Genomic DNA, 21,483 nt, shown 5'->3' on the forward strand with positions numbered 1-21,483 from the left:
ACAACATGGGCAAGACCAAAGAGTTTTCTAAGGATGTCAGGGACAAGATCATAGACCTGCACAAAGGTGGAATGGGCTACAAAACCATAAGTAAGACGCTGGGTGAGAAGGAGGCAACTGTTGGTGCAATAGTAAGAAAATGGAAGAAATACAAAATGATCTGGGGCACCATGCAAAATCTCACCTCGTGGGGTATCCTTGATCATGAGGAAGGTGAGAAATCAGCCTAAAACTACATGGGGGAACTTGTTAATGATCTCAAGGCAGCTGGGACCACAGTCACCAAAAAAAACATTGGTAACACGTGATGTCGTAAAGATTTAAATCCTGCAATGCCCACTAAGTCCCCCTGCTCAAGAAGGCACATGTACAGGCCCATCTGAAGTTTGCCAATGAGCACCTGGATGAATTCTGTGAGTGATTGGGAGAAGCTGCTGTGGACAGATGAGACAAAAATTGAGGTATTTGGCTTTAACTCTACTCGCCGCGTTTGGAGGAAGAGAAATGCTGCCTTTTACCCAAAGAACATCGTCCCCACTGTCAAGCATGGAGGTGGAAACATTATGTTTTGGGGGGTTTCTCTGCCAAGGGCACAGGACTACTTCACCACATCAATGGGAGAATGAATGGAGCCATGTACCGTAAAATCCTGAGTGACAACCTCCTTCCCTCTACCAGGACATTAAAAATGGGTCGTGGCTGGGTCTTCCAGCAAGACAAAGACCCAAAACATACAGCCAAGACAACAAAGGAGTAGCTAGAAAAGAAGCACATTAAGGTCATAGAGTGGCCTAGGCAGTCTCCAGACCATAATCCCATAGAAAACTTATGGAGGGAGTTGAAGCTCCAAGTTGCCAAGTGACAGCCTCAAAATCTTAATGGTTTAGAGATGATCTGCAAAGAGGAGTGGACCAAAAATCCTCCTGACATGGGCGCAAACCTCATCCTCATCAACTACAAAAACCGTCTGACTGCTGTGCTATACAATGTGATTTTCTGGATTTTATTTTTGATATTCTTTCTCTCAATGTTAAAATTAACCTACCCTTAAATTATAGACTGTTCATGTCTTTGTCAGTGGGCAAACTTACAAACCCAGCAGGGGATCAAATAATTTCCCCCACTATACTATAATACTGATCCTATATACAAGAATATAACTGCTATAATACTGCTCCTATGTACAAGAATATAACTGCTATAATACTGCTCCTATGTACAGGAATATAACTGCTATAATACTGCTCCTATGTACAAGAATATAACTACTATAATACTGCTCCTATGTACAGGAATATAACTGCTATAATACTGCCACTATGGACAAGAATATAACTACTATAATACTGCCCCCTATGTATAAGAATATAACTACTATAATACTGCCCCTATGTACAAGAATATAACTACTATAATACTGCCCCTATGTACAGGAATATAACTACTATAGTACTGCTCCTATGTACAAGACTATAACTACTATAATACTGCCCCCTATGTACAAGAATATAACTACTAGAATACTGCCTCTATGTACAAGAATATAACTACTATAATACTGCCCCTATGTACAAGAATATAACTACTATAATACTGCTCCTATGTACAAGAATATAACTACTAGAATACTGCTCCTATGTACAAGAATATAACTACTAGAATACTGCCCCTATGTACAAGAATATAACTACTATAATACTGCTCCTATGTACAAGAATATAACTACTAGAATACTGCTCCTATGTACAAGAATATAACTACTAGAATACTGCCTCTATGTACAAGAATATAACTACTATAATACTGCCCCTATGTACAAGAATATAACTACTATAATACTACTCCTATGTACAAGAATATAACTACTATAATACTGCTCCTATGTACAAGAATATAACTACTAGAATACTGCTCCTATGTACAAGAATATAACTACTAGAATACTGCCTCTATGTACAAGAATATAACTACTATAATACTGCTCCTATGTACAAGAATATAACTACTAGAATACTGCTCCTATGTACAAGAATATAACTACTAGAATACTGCCCCTATGTACAAGAATATAACTACTATAATACTGCTCCTATGTACAAGAATATAACTACTAGAATACTGCTCCTATGTACAAGAATATAACTACTAGAATACTGCCTCTATGTACAAGAATATAACTACTATAATACTGCCCCTATGTACAAGAATATAACTACTATAATACTACTCCTATGTACAAGAATATAACTACTATAATACTGCCCCCTATGTACAAGAATATAACTACTAGAATACTGCCTCTATGTACAAGAATATAACTACTATAATACTGCCCCTATGTACAAGAATATAACTACTATAACACTGCCCCTATGTACAAGAATATAACTACTATAATACTGCTCCTATGTACAAGAATATAACTACTAGAATACTGCCCCTATGTACAAGAATATAACTACTAGAATACTGCCCCTATGTACAAGAATATAACTACTATAATACTGCTCCTATGTACAAGAATATAACTACTAGAATACTGCCCCTATGTACAAGAATATAACTACTATAATACTGCCTCCTATGTACAAGAATATAACTACTATAATACTGCCCCTATGTAGAGGAATATAACTACTATAATACTGGCCATATGTACAAGAATGTAACTACTATAATACTGCCCCTATGTACAAGAATATAAGTACTATAATACTGCCTACTTTACTATACCCCTCTTAAGTGACTGCTGTGATGTGTATGACTGGCGGTTTCTGTCTTTGCTGCACTGGGGATTATTATATATCGGTATAATTGTCTTGTTTCCATTATCATGTAGTAACTTGTATTATTACATTGGCGCCAAACATGTTTTTACATGGGAGGAGAGGACACGACTGGGTCAAGTAGCGCTAAATATCTTGTGTTTCCACCACATTTCTTTGTAGAACTAAATATCTGTTCCATCCGTCCCTGCTGTATACAGTGACAGCCGTGTATCTGGAGGAGCGATCTGCGTCTCGTACCCCCTAGATGTCCACAATCCAGGCTTTCCCTTTGAGGCCCCATATCTTACAGCTCCACATGTTTTTAGAAAAACAATCTTGCAACCCTTTGTTTTATTTTGATCTCTTCTATTACAGTTCCATGCTCTATAGCACCCTCTGTCTGGGAAGAATAGCGCTGTACATCCTGAGCCTCCTGTTTCATGATTAGAATTCTATAGCTACAGTGAGCGCTTACACACATAATACCATATAGAAATGCAGAATTGTGTGCTATTTATGGTCTGTACACTTAACCATTTGAAGGATGATCTTATATTTTCATGGCGGATTTACCCCGTCCCCTACAGTAGTGCAGTACTTTGTCATTCCGTTAAGCATGGAAGAAGAAAATTGTTACAGAGCAGCCCCCCATCCTGCAAAATGGATCACACTCAGGAATGTTTGCTGGAGCGGATTCCTGCCAAGTGTTGTATTTCACAGCAAGTTATTTGCAGTCCTGTTGTGACCTTATTAACAGGAAAATTAAAATTCATGTTATTTTATTACAGTTTGAATTGGGAAATGTTTATAATACTATCTTTTATTTAAATCCAAATATATATTTAATATCTGTAGCTGCCAAGCCTCCATTTATTTTTTTTTTCCAGATAACGAGCTCCAAATGCAGTGACCTGGAGTTGAAATGTAAAATATTGGCTTCCTTGATCCACCACTAGGAGGAGCTCTGTGCATACTGATGTGTTCAGTGCATACACTGTATACGTGTTAAGCTCCCCCTACTGGTGGCTGCAGGACTTACCCTACTAATGAATAATTTCCTAGACATGGTGTTTGCCACACAACTTTTTGTGGGAGACCCAAGATTCCAGCACTAGTGATGTGCTTTACTGGGTAGAAGGATTTTTCTTGGGTGCTCGATGCACCAGTTGTACTCCTAGTCCTGATGATGGTAATGGTAGAATCTAGTGTTAGAACCTAGTGAGTCTGGAGTTTGTGGCCCATATTGAAGGTCCGGCTGTTAAAGGGAACCTGTCACCTCTTTTTTTCAGTACGAGATAAAAATACTGTTAAATAGGGCCTGAGCTGTGCGTTACTATAGTGTATTTTGTGTACCCTGATTCCCCACCTATGCTGCCGAAATAACTTACCAAAGTCGCCGTTTTCGCCTGTCAATCAGGCTGGTCAGGTCAAATGGGCGTGGCGACATCGCTGTTTCTTCCCCCAGATCTTGTATACATTTCCGTTGGTGGCGTAGTGGTTTGCGCATGCCCATCTTCCGAATCCACTGGGCAGGAGAAGAAAAAACGCGCGATCGGCGCTATTTCCCTGGTGATCTGTGGGGGCGGCCATCTTCCTGAGGCCGCGCGTGCGCATATGGAGTCCTCTGCTGCCCAAGGCTTCAGGAAAATGGCCACGGGATGCCGCGCGTGCGCAGATGAAGATCGCGGCGGCTATTTTCCTGAAGCCCCGGGCAGCACAGGACTCCATATGCGCACGCGCGGCCTCAAGAAGATGGCCACCCCCACAGATGACCAGGGAAATAGTGCCGATCGCGCGTTTTTTCTTCTCCTGCCCAGTGGATTCGGAAGATGGGCATGCGCAAACCACTACGCCACCAACGGAAAGATATGCAAGATCTGGGGGAAGAAACAGCGACGTCGCCACGCCCATTTGACCTGACCAGCCTGATTGACAGGCGAAAACGGCGACTTTGGTAAGTTATTTCGGCAGCATAGGTGGGGAATCAGGGTACACAAAATACACTATAGTAACGCACAGCTCAGGACCTATTTAACAGTATTTTTATCTCGTACTGAAAAAACGGGGTGACAGGTTCCCTTTAACTGGCTTCCTATACTGTTTCTGCTTGTAGGAATGCCCTCATAGGACCATATAAATCGGAGTGAGATCGGATTGCAGGACACAGACTGGGCGGTAGCTCTCCCTACCCGAGCGTCACAGCTTCATGTATTTCTATACAGCTATCATGCTTGGGTTGGATGAGCTGCCGGCCAGTTCGAGCATTGCGTTCCGATCTCTGTCCAGTTTACATGGCCATCTAAGTGCCACCTAGCTGTAAAACTAGAGGACGCACTTTGCTCCATCTGGTCCACATGTTCCCATTTTTAGGTGGGCACGCTATTTTTGCTCCCCTATACAATACATATCCTGCTAAAGCTGTACGTAGCACAAAGTGATGGTCTCCTTCGTTTTAGTGAACGGCTTTGTTGGGGGTTCCACCCAAATCCAGTTTTTCAGGTTTTTAGATGGAAACCCCCATGGAGCTATGGACGTGTGTCCTGAACGTGATGTGAACCCGGCACAGATTGACACAACCAGCCGTGGGATTAGGAATCACAAGTTGCCTGTGTTTCTTTTACTTTTTTACCATCCACCCAGTCCAGAGCCATTAATGACTCATATTGCCGCGTGCTTGGCCGACAACCCTACAGAACAGGTTTTACCACTTGCAGTGTAATTGTATCTTGTAGCGCTCACATCAGGTGTTTATCGGGATACTTTCCATTTGCTTTCGGTCACAATATTTTACAGTAACTAATAAGGAAGGAAATGATACATGGGTGTAAGTGGGAACTTTCCCTAAAGGGTTATTCCTATATTACAATGTATAGCGTTATGATTGGCATTGTCTGACCACTGGTACGCCATAAGATCCTGAGAATCAATGGGCTGCAGTCATATTTGACAGCTGACCCCTTCCCCTTTAGTTATGCTAAATTAATTAGAAGGGGCCCCTTCATTTCCGTGAGTGGTTCCTGAGGTCGGACCTGCAATCATAAATTGATGGCATGTTATAGTATCAGTTTGTAAGATGGGAAGAGTCAATTTAGGGGTTTTTATCAACTAGAAAGTCTCATCAATAGGGAGCGCTGGAGCTCGCGTCTAAAACAAACAGGTGCAGACCTTATTTTCAATGGACAAGGGTTATGGAAAGCTATAGGTGGTCTCGTGATTAATGTGCCTACTGACATCTGACTGGCAGACCACAGGTCACTTATTGGGATTTGGTTATTTAGGCCGGGGTCACACTTGCGAGTTCAATGCGAGAAACTCGCGCCTCAATACCGGGGACTGCCGCCGGCACTTGGGACCGGAGTTTGTTGTTACATGTATTTCTGTGTAGCTGCACGTTCCAGTATGGAGTGGTGGTGGCAGTGCCAGGACTTGATGCGAGAGACTCGCACGAGTTTCTCGCATTGAACTCGCAAAGTGTGACCCCGGCCTTAGGCAGAATAACTCCATTTTTAGTGTACCCCTTCATCACCAGTAGCTCCATGCCAGCACAATACTGTATCTAACCTTGCCCTGGCGTTCTGGGAGTATACCAGAGACTTGTCTTGGCACCATTTCACTGCTGTATGCTCATTAAAACTCTAATAAAATGGAATATTTCTGTGACTGCTCCCAGGGTGGTTTTTACAGAAAGTCCCAACTTGACGTCACCTAAGGCAGATGTCCAAATGCCGTCATAAACTGGTGTTAAAGTCCTTTTTGCTTATCGCAACTTAAACTGATTATCTTCCCTTCCACCACTGGCATCACTGGCACATAACCAGATACCCGGTGACATGTAGACTGTGACTTCACATTGTATGATCTAGCTAAATTGCAACAAGAGTATGGTCACCAGTAGAGGCATGGCACGGTAATAGGGTACAATATATGCCCCCCTGGGGTGAGGAAAACTGATCCCATTTCTACCAATATCAGATGAACAGATTCCCTCACCTGAACCAGCTTTAATCATAAGATCAAAGAGAAAGCAGCTAGGTGCTAATTGTTTTCTTGCATCTTCATCATTCCAGTCCTCTTTGAGTTGGGCTCACATCAGTGCTACGTGTGCATGTCCTACAAAAAGGTCTGGATCACATTGCTTAGCTCGAGGCTGCCCTGACCGCGAAAGAACAGGAAGGCTTGTTAGATGTGACACCAAGTTTATATCGCCATTGAAATGGATGAGGTTCAATTCCACACGAACTGTCCCCAGGTGTCATATTTTCATTTTTCGGCTAAATCTTGTACAACCCCTTAATGTGTGGCTGAGAAACTTTGTTGGAATCTTTTAAAGTTTGAGCACCGATTCATTTGTATGGTGGTGTCACTCTCACGAGTCTGAGATGTTAAATTCAACACTCTGCTACAATTTTGCTTCGGCAGCTGAAAAACATGAGCATCTACGGGGGAGAATGTCAGATGTAATCATGGAACAGAGCGCAGCAGAGGAGAACGTGGTGCTGGGCGTTCTCAGGAGACTTTCTTTTTCTGGGTCATCTTGGGCAAGAAGGGACAGTGTGACTGTTCAATTCCTGTCGTCTTTCAACAGGACCATAGAAGAGAACTGTGAAAATATCAAAGAGTTTACTGAGGGTCTCTCCATATTGCTCAACCGTCTTTTCTCTCCAGACCCCAGGTTGTACCAGGATTACAGAGAACGGGGACTGATTTCCAACAATCAGGAGTCAGATGATGACCTGCTGGATGATAACTCCATCCAGGCTGAACCCCAACCTGACGACAGCATCGTAGTTAAGAATTATCGACCTGCTCAGCTTATCTGGAGCCAACTTCCGGAGGTAAGAATGATCTCCTGTATAGAGGGTGTTAACGCTACTGCAAAAAATCTGAATTGCCATCATCTAATGTTGGGGTCTTTGACTGCCAGGGGGAGTGGTTGTTGTTAATGAAAATTAGAGGCCTCTTCTTGTTGACTACTATTAAATGCTTCTATTAATGTATGTTATCCAGTCTTGCATAAAGAAGCCCTCCTCCCATCATCATTTTTATCCTCTTAATATATTGCACTCATCCTATATGTCACTGTGTACTTACAATTGCTCATTTTTCCCTTTTACGATAGTTTGTTACCAAAAAGTAGGTTGCTTGCCACCTAAAAACCATACGACGAATGATTGATTTGATCAAAATTGTCTACTTAGTACTGACAGTTGCCCTGCAAACAAACATGGATATGGAAGTGACTTAAAGGGGTACGGTTGCAACACCCGCTAGGGCCGTGGGGTACTGGGAACCAGGTCGGTCGACTCTTAAAGGGATGGTCACGGCAGCAGTGACCCGGTCTGTGGCCCTGGGCGTGCAATATAAGGGATGAGGGAAATGACTGTAGGGAATTATTTGTGACGCCAGCTATGGTGTTCGACTAGAGATGGCCGACTCTGCTTAAGGGGACCGCTGGGGCCGGTGGTGTTGCAGCTGAGATGGTTTGACTCCCCACAGGTGGAGCAGGGCCTTAGGGCTACCAGAACAGTCTATGAGGGGTTGTGGACGTTGGGGTGCAAGAATGATTGGAGGACACAGGGACTGTAGTTTATTTTACCTTTTAATGGTAGGTGCAGTCCAGAGCACAAGTAACAGGTGGTATTAGAGATCCAGGCAGTCTGGAAGCAGTTCAGAATTCCCCTAGCCCGGTGGGGTTGGAAGCCTCCTTACTGCGCTGCTCCCTGAGTTCCTGATGCTTGTAGTTCTCAAGTCCCTCTCTATCTGTCCACTTAGTGAAATGCTACCCACATGGCAGGCAGCTTGAGCCTTTTTCCAGGTGTCACTGCCTCGTGGTGACTCCGGGCTCTGTTATGCGGCGGTGCCTTCGGGTGCCAGTTGTGGCCAATAGACCTGCAATCTCCTGTCCTCTGGATTTGGCTGTGGAGACTATAGTTCCCACACAACCACGGTCTCCGGTGTCCGCTCTGTTGCGCTTAATCCTGGGGTGAGCTCAGTCGCAGCTCCACTCCCAGGCTCTCCTCATACGCCTCCTCTCCCTTCACTGTCTCACACTGAACTCTCTAACCCTGTCTCCAGACCAGAACTTATAGGGAAGCTACCCTGAAACCGGGTTTAGAGCTCCCCCTTCTGGTCCGAAGTCAGGAAAGGTGTTGTATGCCAGCGTACCTGCTAAGGGAATCCATTCTTGCTTCCAGGCATGGCATCACCCCCTGTGAGGGAGGCAATGCCGCTGTGGCAGCCGGACTCCTGGGGTGCCACACTGTCACCTTAGCAATCATAGTAAAATAGGAAGTAAATGAATAACATAAAAATTTTAAGTGCCCCCACAGACATTGTGGATTGCTACCGCCAGTCCAGTTGAAAATTTCACCCACCCCGTAGCCCCACAGAAGCTGATAAAAAAATAAATAAATAAAATTCACCCACAGTGCATGTTTTCACATTTCCCCCACAGCTCCAAAGTTTCAGCCCCAGTAGTGTACATTACATCAGCCACAGATGAAAAGCTTGTAGTAGCTGCTGGCAGTCCAGTTCAAATTTTCACCCATAAAGCATGATTTAGAGTACCCCCATAGAAGATGATTACAAATTTTATTTTTTTGCCACACTACTCGTTTAGACACAGCGGTACAGTGGAAGTATTTGTTTGGCCTTCAAATGGCAAAGAGATGTCTGCATAGTAGAATTATTTTTTATGCACAATTCTGGTACACACAGTGGCTTTTGGCACAACACTATCACAGATATGGGTTAAAGAGTACACACAGCAGCTTTTGGCACAGCACTCTCACTGAGTGAAGTGCAGAGTACTCACAGCGGATTTGTGGTAAAGTGCACTAACACAGTCCGTCACTCCAGCTGCTTCCTATCCCTATGGTAAGTAGCAGAATGGTGGCGGCACCCGTGATCCGGCATTTATGCAGCCTTTCAACAAACTTAGACATCTGAACCCGAACAGTAAATCAGATATCCTGTGAAAAGCCCATGAGAGGGGTTCAAAACCAGACACTAGGTGTACGGAACGGACCCCGAACTTAGAATTCGGGTTATCTAATGCCTAGTTGAAATAATTTTCATTACCTTTTAATTAATGATGACCTGGAATCAGCAGGTACAATTGTTTCAAAGAAAACCATAAGCAATGCACTCAACCTCCATGGCCTGTATGCACGCTCACCACGCAAGACTCCATTGCTGAACAAATAGCGTGTACAGGAAAATATAAAGTTTGCTCAACAACATTTAGACAAGCCTGTGAAATACTGGGAGAATATAGTCTGGTCAGATGAAACCAAAATTGAACTCTTTGGATGCCATAATACACAGCATGTTTGGAGGCCAGAAGGCACTGCATATCACCCCCCAAAACACCATGCCAAAAGTGAAGTTTAGAGGTGGGATCATCATGGTGCGGTGATGGTTTTCAGCATGCGGCACTGGCAAACTTCATATAATTGAAGGAATGAATGGACAAATGTACGGAGACATTCTTGAACAAAAAACTGCTGCCATCTACCAAGATCATGCAGATGAAACAAAGGGGGGACAGTTCAGCAAGACAATGATTCAAAACACTCAGCCAAGGAAACTCATATCCGGCCTAGTAGCGAAAGCAGCCGTGGCCTCGTCCATCACTCGTCAGTCAATTGCTTAATTGTCCCGATGATTGGAAGCAACATTGTGCTGGTTTGTGACATCTCAGTAACATTTGTGATATCTTCGAGGTTTTCTGACAAATTGGTGGGTTCCCCTGACATTACATTAAAAAAAAAAAAGTGTATTTTTGAACTCCTCAAAAAATAAAAACTCCATGTACACCTTCCCTATCATTGGGAATGCAGGTATGGAACAGAAGTACGGCAGCAGTTATGAGTGGTATAAGCCATTACTTTTATGTCTTTGCCCCACTCGGAGTGGCACTACCGACAGACGCACTTGGGAAGAATAGTAGGAACTCATTTGCTGAACTCTTTATAATTAATATGAACTACAAAGAGTCAGTAAATTTGGATTTCTTGAGCCTTGCTTGTTGCAGTACCGTGAGAATCACAATGCTATCACACTATCCTGTATTATTCTGTAATATAGCAGCCACATACAGCCATCTTTGCTTATGCAACCTGCGGTCAGTCACCATGAAGTGCCAGCCTCATCCAGCCTACCGCATTTTTCCATTTTGTGCCAGGGGCACATTCATGAAATCTTTATTTTAATTTGACATTTATAGAAAACTGAAGGAAGACACATTTTATAAACTCTCTGTAGTGATTATAAATGAGCCTGAGTGCATATTGTTTTATGAGCTCATTAACAACAGTCCTATTCTAATCATTGTGTAACCTCCCCGAGCTGAGCGACTGCTCCTTGTCCTGACAGGGGTCATAAAACAAGCCTTGTAGTCTGCAGTAAGACAAATGAATCACTTGGGAGATTACTTAATCCTTCATTTTATGTTACCCACCTCACTAAACATTACAGCGGATTGTAAAACCTCATGTACAGTTTATCCATGTACGTTGTGTCTACCGGAATACTACCCTGATACCTTTTCTGAAACTCTATTTTATAATAGTCTCTTGCGTGGCTCGCCATGACGATCGCTGATGTTTTTGTAATACATTTAATAAAAAATTGTAAAAATTGAAACTTCAGAACAATTGCCTTGAATTAATAGTAGTAGTAGTAGTCTTCCTTCTCTCCTTATAATTAGCCCAGACAGTGCGCTCTGTTGCCCTCTTGTCACTTATAATCAGAGCCAGCGAGGGAGTGCACTGTCACTGTGCATTTAAAAGAATATTGCATAGTGATAAGGGAGCTTGTATTGAGCACACATTGGAATTGACAACCGGCACATGCTCCGTACAACCAGCCCCTGAAATTGACATCACCGATGACTCTTTGTTTCAGGGTGGGGACAGAGGCTGTGGCCGTAACCGCAGCCTCTGTCCCCTGATGGTGTCCCATTTGAGTATCCCAGCACTGGGGATTCTCAAACAAAGCATCATGAAAACCGAAATGGGGAAAAAAAAATAAAAATATAGCTGTTATATTAGAGAGGGAAGGGTAGCGACTTTTGAATTAAACCATATTAGGAAAAATTATTTATTAATATAGACATTTAGGATGAAGATCAATATTTGTTTCGGACCACCCTTTTAAGCATTCAGGGTTTGCCAAGACTGTAATATTGATGTCTAATCACTAGGGTAAGCCATGAATATCTGATCATTAGGGTCCTGGCACCCATCAGTTCGGTGAACCATACACTTGGTTCTGGTTGTGGCTATGCCTGGTACTGTAGTGATGAGGACTAAACTGCCGGTCTCGTTATAGCCACAACAATGTGCTGCTAGATTTTAGCTATTGTAAAGTTTTGGTAATATGAACTCATATAAGTGAAATGGGGGCAGCCATTGTTTTTAGTGCATCAAAAATAACATGCTTTCATCTCTCTTAGGTACAAGAAGCTGGAATTCTAGATCAGATCTCACCAGAGGAACGTAAGAGACAGGAGGTAGGACATTTTGCTATTATTACCATGTGCAGGACACAAGATTTGCTTACATGAGTACATACAGTGATCGTAGTGTAGATGCTCTTCATATGAATACATAGTGATCGTAGTGTAGATCCTCTTCATATGAATGCATAGTGATCGTAGTGTAGATCCTCTTCATATGAGTACATACAGTGATCGTAGTATAGATCCTCTTCATATGAATACATAGTGATCGTAGTGTAGATCCTCTTCATATGAATGCATAGTGATCGTAGTGTAGATCCTCTTCATATGAGTACATACAGTGATCGTAGTGTAGATCCTCTTCATATGAATGCATAGTGATCGTAGTGTAGATCCTCTTCATATGAGTACATACAGTGATCGTTGTGTAGATGCTCTTCATATGAGTACATACAGTGATCGTTGTGTAGATCCTCTTCATATGCATACATAGTGATCGTAGTGTAGATCCTCTTCATATGAGTACATACAGTGATCGTAGTGTAGATCCTCTTCATACGAGTACATAGTGATCGTAGTATAGATCCTCTTCATATGAATACATAGTGATCGTAGTGTAGATCCTCTTCATATGAGTACATACAGTGATCGTAGTGTAGATCCTCTTCACACGAGTACATACAGTGATTGTAGTGTAGATCCTCTCCATACGAGTACATACAGTGATTGTAGTATAGATCCTCTTCATATGAGTACGTACAGTGATCGTAGTGTAGATCCTCTTCATAGGAGTACATACAGTGATCGTAGTATAGATCCTCTTCATATGAGTACGTAATGACCATAGTGTAGATCCTCTTCATATGCATACATAGTGATCGTAGTGTAGATCCTCTTCATATGAGTACATACAGTGATCGTAGTGTAGATCCTCTTCATACGAGTACATAGTGATCGTAGTATAGATCCATGAGTACATACAGTGATCGTAATATAGATCCTCTTCATATGAGTACATACAGTGATTGTAGTATAGATCCTCTTCATATGAGTACATACAGTGATTGTAGTATAGATCCTCTTCATATGAGTACATACAGTGATTGTAGTATAGATCCTCTTCATATGAGTACATACAGTGATTGTAGTATAGATCCTCTTCATATGAGTACATACAGTGATTGTAGTGTAGATCCTCTTCATATGAGTACATACAGTGATTGTAGTGTAGATCCTCTTCATATGAGTACATAGTGATTGTAGTATAGATCCTCTTCATATGAGTACATACAGTGATTGTAGTATAGATCCTCTTCATATGAGTACATACAGTGATTGTAGTGTAGATCCTCTTCATATGAGTACATAGTGATCGTAGTATAGATCCATGAGTACATACAGTGATCGTAGTGTAGATCCTCTTCATATGAGTACATAGTGATCGTAGTATAGATCCATGAGTACATACAGTGATCGTAGTGTAGATCCTCTTCATACGAGTACATACAGTGATCGTAGTGTAGATCCTCTTCATACGAGTACGTACAGTGATCGTAGTGTAGATCCTCTTCATATGAGTACATACAGTGATCGTAGTATAGATCCTCTTCATATGAGTACGTAATGACCGTAGTGTAGATCCTCTTCATATGCATACATAGTGATCGTAGTGTAGATCCTCTTCATATGAGTACATACAGTGATCGTAGTGTAGATCCTCTTCATATGAGTACGTACAGTGATTGTAGTGTAGATCCTCTTCATATGAGTACATACAGTGATCGTAGTGTAGATCCTCTTCATATGAGTACATACAGTGATCGTAGTGTAGATCCTCTTCATACGAGTACATACAGTGATCGTAGTGTAGATCCTCTTCATATGAGTACATACAGTGATCGTAGTGTAGATCCTCTTCATACGAGTACATACAGTGATCGTAGTATAGATCCTCTTCATATGAGTACATACAGTGATCGTAGTGTAGATCCTCTTCATATGAGTACATACAGTGATCGTAGTGTAGATCCTCTTCATACGAGTACATACAGTGATCGTAGTGTAGATCCTCTTCATACGAGTACATACAGTGATCATAGTGTAGATCCTCTTGATACGAGCATGACTTCATATTGTGTACTTGGAAATTCTTTTATTGTCCTAACAACGTGATGAGCAGAACAGTTTCTTGAGACTGAACCAAATTATGCTTCTAATATTCTGCTATGATTTAAAAAACATAACACGATGGTGTGAAGTGAGTTTTCCTCTCGGTGGTGGTGTCTTCTTCAGGAAGTCTGAATCTGATTGTCTTTCCATGTTGACCTAAATGTCTTCAGCTGACAAATTGGCTGATGTTGGTTCTGTGCATCAGGCGTGTCTGTGAGCTACCCAGTACAAGATGTAAACGGAAATTGACAAATCCAGCCTGCTTTATCCATGCATGGTCTCAGTCTCCATAGACCAATGGTCTTTTTCCAAAACATAAAGTACGTAGGGTGATATACAGTATATTGCCAAAGACCCCAAACCCTGAACGTAATGGTTGCCAGTTAAGTATTGGTTCTGTAGCAATGGAAAACTGTATATAACAATGAAGCAATAATAAATACTGCAAATAGTAAAGTTTTATTGTTTGATCAAGTCATTCTCTGGCTCACCACATCTTACACATTCAGGTGAAGATGGTCTTGGCATATCATTGCTTGGATTTAGCGTACTTCATCCGATAACTGGGCAGTTACCGAAAGGTACAAAACCTCATATTTTTCCCTTCCCCCATGACGGCACACCTGAGAGAGGGGATCCGCCCAGCCAGGACAGGAAACCCTACTGAAATAAAAGGGCGGTACCTCTCGGTCGCTTCAGTTGGGTTTCCTGTCCTGACAGGGACCCTCTTACTGAACACGGCGGTTCCACTTACCCAGGTCCCGTCCCGGCGTGGAAGAATCAGGCAGCGCCTGTGCGTCGGGCTCGGGAGTCTGGAAGCGCCGTCCGCAGGTCCTCCGGGTCTCTGCGTCCGAGCGGGCGTTGTTGCAGCACGGTCGGAGGTTCCAGCTCCTTCCGTGGCTGCCGCGCCGCCCTCCTCCCTCTGCCGGCGTCCAGGTGCGGCGGCCGCTTCGGGGTCGCCCGTCTGACGTCACGCGCAGGGCACGCTGGGAATGGGCGTGCCCGTGTGACATCGGGGGCGGGCGCCGGATCCAAGATGGCGGCGCCCATGAAGAAACGCCGGCCGGTGGAATAAGACTCCGGCGATGCGGCAGAGGAGGGGAGGGATCACTATTGGGCACCGGAGGAGGCGGGGAGTGCAGTGGTCCCCCATAAAAGAGTGTCTGACCACAGAAGACGCGCTCATGTCCACAAGCTTCAACATGGAAGTGGGACATCAGGAGCAGCAGCAGCCGCCGCCATTACAGCAGCAGCAGCGTCAAGAGCTCTCATCAGATGCCTTGCCGAGCCACCAGCACAGGAGCAGCTACTCAAGTGGTAGGAGTGGCGGCCGTCCCATCCGGCAAGACTCTTCAGCGTCCAGGAAGGACACTACACGAGCATCTGTCCAGCCTCCAAAATCGGTACCCTTAACGGTCGGCGGTGGTGAGTGATCTACGTGAATGTCACCCTTATGGTAACAGGGTCCATTTTTTCTGTTTGATCACTAGGGGTCGAGGAAATCTAGCGGCAAAACAAAGAACCGTGAATGTGCCCTTTGTAAAGCCCCGCTTGCAGTTCAGTGGCAGAAGGATCTCTGCGCTGACTGTATTAATAGAACCATTCAGGAAGAGACCCCTAACTTTGCCACAAGCCTTAAAGCCATAATTCAGGCAGAGATAAAAGACTCCTTAAAATTGGCCCTCAAAAAAGCTGGGAGGAAAAGCCGTAAAGTGTCTAGGGATTCGGAGGCCTCTCAGAAACTAGGGAGTCAAAAATCATCCCGGTCTCCCTCTACCTCTTCCGCCTCTGTCCAGTCCTCAGATTCCTCCTCAGATAGTGATACAGGGGGGCGTCCATGTTTCCCCACTGAGGATGTAGAAAAATTAGTTAAAGCGGTCAGAACTGCTATGGGCCTTAAAGAGGAAAAAACGCCTAGATCACTTGAGGATGTCATGTTTGGCGGTTTAGATGAAAAAAGGAAGCGTACATTTCCGGTCAATGCGAAAATCAAAGCATTGATCGAAAAAGAATGGAAAAAACCTGAAAAAATGGGTACACTACCTTCTTCATCAAAAAGGAGATATCCTTTTGAAGAAAAAGACTCGGAATCTTGGGAGAAAATCCCTAAGATTGACGGTGCGGTAGCCAAATCCTTGAAGAGATCTTCCCTTCCGTTAGAAGATTCAGGGGTCCTAAAAGATCCACTAGACAAAAAAGCAGACGGATTCTTGAAACACATCTGGGAAGCTGCGGCAGGAGGCCTGAAACCAGCTATAGCTGGAACCTGTACAGCTCGAGCCCTTATGGTCTGGTTACAACAAATTGAAGACCAGCTAAGAAATAAAGTTCCTAGGAATGACGTCCTTACAAACATATCCCTAGTTCAAGGGGCAGCAGCCTTCTTGGCAGATTCCTCCATAGACTCTTCAAAGTTAACGGCTAGAGCAGCGGGCCTGTCCAACGCGGCCAGAAGAGCCTTATGGCTCAAAGGGTGTCCGGGAGACCTGCCATCAAAACATAAGCTTTGCTCCATCCCATGCGACGGTCAACTCCTCTTTGGGAAAAAGTTAGAAGAAATATTGGAACAGGCAGGAGACAAAAATAAAGCCTTTCCAACCTTCCCTAAGGATCCTAAAAAGCCCTTTTTTCGGAGGAGATATAATAGAGGCAGACCTCCAGGAGATAGGAGAAATTGGGAGTTCAAAGATAAAAGGAGATCAGGCTATATGTTCAAAGGGCCCTCTACCTCTGCAAAAAAATCCCCCCAATGACATTACATCACAGGTTGGAGGAAGACTCTCCCTCTTCCATCCAGCCTGGATAAACATCTCCCCGAGCACCTGGGTTCTAAATATCATAAAAGACGGCCTAAAAATAAAATGTATCCATCCACCCAGGCACAATTTTGTAATAACTCCTCGGAGGAAAGTTCAGCAGGAACAATTGGCTCTAGAAACAGAAGTCCTTGGGCTGATTCAAAAGAACGTTCTGCGAGAAGTCCCGATTCAGGAAATAGGAAGGGGGTTTTACTCCCCCCTCTTTCTGATACAGAAACCCGATGGTTCATTGAGAACCATAATCAGCCTAAGAAAACTCAACCATTCAATAGACAATCACTCCTTCAAGATGGAGTCCATCAATACAACCACAAAGCTTCTGTTTCCTCACTGCTTCGTGGCAGTAATAGACTTGAAGGAGGCATATTACCATATTCCAATACATCGCTGATACTGGAGATACTTGAGAGTGGCACTCTATGTAAAAAACCAAGTGAAACATTACCAATATACAGCCCTCCCATTTGGCCTATCTACAGCTCCCAGGGTCTTCACCAAGGTGATGGTAGAGGTAATGTCATATCTCCGTTCCCGGAATATCGTGTTTGTCCCGTATTTGGACGATTTCCTTGTGATAGGGAAGACAGAGGCCGATTGCTCCAGTCAGATAACGGTAGTGACATCAACTCTAATAGAGCTGGGTTGGATGATAAATGTTTCCAAATCAAAATTAGTTCCAGTAAAGGTACAGTCCTTCCTAGGATTAATTCTAGATTCAGAACGTCAGCTCTGCCTCCTCCCGGAAAACAAAGTGGCCAAAATAATCAACTTGACCACTGCAGCAATACACCAACCCGAGATGACCCTAAGAAAAGCGATGTCCCTACTAGGCTCGTTAACATCTTGCATTCCGGCCGTAGGGTGGGCACAATTCCACCTGAGACAACTACAGTGGGAAGTTTTGTCAGCCCAAAGACTGTTAAAAGGGTGTTTGGAAGGAAATCTATGTCTTCCTCGGGATGTAAGAGATTCCTTAGTCTGGTGGACCATAGAGGAACATCTCACTATGGGAGTCCAGTGGCAGAATCCGGTCGAGGACATCATTACGACCGACGCAAGTGGTTCAGGTTGGGGAGCTCACTTAAGATCCCATTCAGTTCAAGGAACTTGGTCCTCCCAAGAAAAGAGCTATGGCTCGAACGTAAAATAACTATGGGCAGTAGAAAAGTCCTTGAAACTTTTTCTTCCCCTGCTCCAGGGCCGCCATGCTCGAATTATGACAGACAATCGAGCAGTAGTGGCCTACATCAATCACCAAGGGGGGACGAGGTCTTGGAACCTCATGGAAGTGTCAAACTTGCTATTTCATTGGGCAGAACAACACCTATCTTCCCTAACAGCACTACACATAAGGGGTGTAGAGAACTCACGAGCAGATTTTCTGAGTCGCAGAATTCTGAGACAAGGGGAGTGGTCCCTGAATCCTGGAATATTTCAACAAATAGTACGGGCCTGGGGTACACCAGAGATAGACTTATTTGCCACCTCACACAACAAAAAAGTGAAAAAGTTCTGCTCTCTGAACCCAAAGGAACATCCTTACGCGGTAGATGCCCTACTAATACCGTGGAAATTCTCTCTGGCTTACGCGTTTCCCCCAATAGTGATGATTCCAGCAGTAGTCCGGAAAATCAGAGAGGACCGAGCGAAAATAATACTCATCGCTCCATTCTGGCCAAGAAGACCATGGTTCTCTCTTCTAAGGCAGATGTCGTTAACAGACCCATGGATCCTGCCAGATGTGCCGGACCTATTAACCCAGGGACCAATAACCCACTCTCAGGTGAAGGGCTTCCATCTGGCAGCCTGGAATTTGAGAGGGCGTTACTGAGTCGCCAAGGATTCTCCCCAGGGTTAATCTCCACTCTGTTAAAAAGCAGGAAGCCTATAACATCCAGAATCTACGTAGGACCTGGAAGAAATTTTTAGACTTCTTATGTGAACCGTTAGGGGATGTAGCTCCATTGGTTCCATCCTAGAATTTCTACAAGCGGGTCTGCAACTAGGATTAGCAACTAGTACCCTTAACCCTGCTGTTCTGTTGGTCAAAAATGACCGACTTTGAACTTCAATATTCTTTAAAATATTCAAGATGCGGCTCTGAAACCCGTGGCCGACCGACCCATCCTCATTTAAGTCAATCAACCACAAGTTTCAGAACCGCATCTTGAACACCCCAAAAAATACCAAAGTTCAAAATAGGTCTCCCCAGACCGAACAGAACAGCAGGGTTAAGGTTCAAGTTTTAGCCTTAGGGGCCCTGTATAATTGCAACCTAGCATCTAATAGGTGGGTTTCACGGTTTATAAAATGCTGTGGCAGATCTAGACCGGTTATTATCCCCAAAATTCCTCCTTGGGATCTAAATCTGGTCTTAGAGGCCTTAACCAAAGATCCTTTTGAGCCTTTGCAGGACATATCACCTAAATTACTCACCCTGAAAACAGTCCTACTAGTAGCCCTAACATCGGCCCGTAGGGTAGGTGATTTACAAGCTCTATCAATATGCCCTCCTTACACTCAGATTCTTGATGACAGGATAATCCTAAGACCAGATCCAGCGTATCTCCCCAAAGTAGTCCAAAAATTTCATAGGAGTCAGGAGATTACGTTACCATCATTTTGTAATAATCCTAAAAATCTGGGGGAACAAAAGTTCCATATGTTAGATGTGAGGAGATCCATGTTACAATACATGACCATGAATAGTCAGTGGAGGAAAGATCAAACCCTATTTGTAGCCTTTCAGGGTAGTAAAAAAGGGTGTGGGGTAGCTAAAAGTACCATTGCTAGATGGATCAGGGAGGCCATTAGTCTGTCCTATTCTGCAAGTGGCGCTCCGGTTCCTGACGGCATCAAGGCTCACTCCACCAGAGCTATGGCTACCTCCTGGGCAGAGAAGGCTGAGGTATCAATTGACCAAATTTGCAAGACCGCTACCTGGTCCTCACCCTCGACTTTTTTCAAACACTACCGGCTAGACCTTTCCTCCTCTGCTGACCTAACCTTTGGTAGAAGGGTACTCCAAGCGGTGGTCCCTCCCTAAGGGTTTTTCTTTCTACAAAAGTCTCTCAGGTGTGCCGTCATGGGGGAAGGGAAAGCACCAAGGTTACTTACTGGTAGCCGGTTTTTCCGGAACCCATGACGGCACCCGTATATTCCCCCCCTTTATCACCCTTTCGGTGTGCACTATTGTTTTGGGTGCTTTTAGTTAATATGATGTGGTGTTGGATTGCCATGTGTACTAACCAGAGGGGCCTCTCATGCTCTGAAAACCAACTGAAGCGACTGAGAGGTACCGCCCTTTTATTTCAGTAGGGTTTCCTGTCCTGGCTGGGCGGATCCCCTCTCTCAGGTGTGCCGTCATGGGTTCCGGAAAAAGCGGCTACCAGTAAGTAACCTTGGTGTTTCTTTCTTTTTCCCCACCTAAAAGTGAAAGTGATGCAGTGTACCAACATAACATGTCTGTCCCACATCTAGAATTGGGCTCCTCCAGGGCTTGACGAGTCCTTCATGCCTCCATATGACTCCTGAAGAAGCCTGCTATTTTTTGTCAAGTTTCAGCATCACACACAATGGCACCAGGACCGTTCTCATCTATACAGTTGTAATCAATATTATTGTGCCTCCTGAATATTGCGCACACGATGTAAAATACCGTATCTCCTGAAATATAGTGGTTAGTGAAACTGCTTGATGCAGATTATAAATTTGTATTTTTTTATTTTTTTTTATATGGAAAAGCGTAATACATAAAATTCAAAATGGACTGAAGAAAAAATATGAAAACAATGTCAAGAAATGATTAATTGTAAAGTGGTGAATGGCTATTTAAATGACCACACTGCTGAGTAGAAACACCGGATCCCAGTGAGCAGATGAAGTGATTGTAGTCTTTATTAAGGGTTTAAATATATATGTAGTTGTATTTGAGGAAGGGACCTGTTCGGATCCAGTGTTTCTACTCGCCAGCACAGTCATCTAAATCGTCACCTGCCACTTCACTTTTCAATTGCATGTGCAGAAGTGCTCTTGCTACCAGCAGTCGATACGACCACATCTGATTTTACGAGATTTTGGGGTGTTTTGAAATACACAACCCCAGATAGAGCCTAATACTCACCCCTTACCCTACTCTGACAAAGGTTATCACCCTATGTTAGCGTTTCGCTCTCTTTCAAGAAACCATTAAAGAAGCCCTTTTGTTCAGTTTCAAACAAGGGACCAAATTAGAGTACGGTAACTAAAACCCATAATGTGAAAA

The 21,483-nt window shown here is 43.6% G+C and overlaps 1 protein-coding gene across 4 annotated transcripts in view; it reads left to right on the forward strand.

Annotated features, from left to right (window-relative positions):
- Nucleotides 1–21,483, forward strand: part of ARHGEF16 (Rho guanine nucleotide exchange factor 16) — a 105,090-nt gene that overhangs the window by 39,139 nt on the left and 44,468 nt on the right. For all 4 annotated transcript variants that reach the window (XM_069741856.1, XM_069741858.1, XM_069741857.1 and 1 more), the window contains 2 exons: nt 7,434–7,603; nt 12,226–12,282. In XM_069741856.1, the coding sequence (XP_069597957.1) occupies nt 7,434–7,603; nt 12,226–12,282 (227 nt within the window). The remainder of the gene's footprint in view (nt 1–7,433; nt 7,604–12,225; nt 12,283–21,483) is intronic.

The sequence above is a fragment of the Ranitomeya imitator genome, chromosome 10, assembly GCF_032444005.1.
Source record: "Ranitomeya imitator isolate aRanImi1 chromosome 10, aRanImi1.pri, whole genome shotgun sequence".
NCBI classification, from domain to species: domain Eukaryota; kingdom Metazoa; phylum Chordata; class Amphibia; order Anura; family Dendrobatidae; genus Ranitomeya; species Ranitomeya imitator.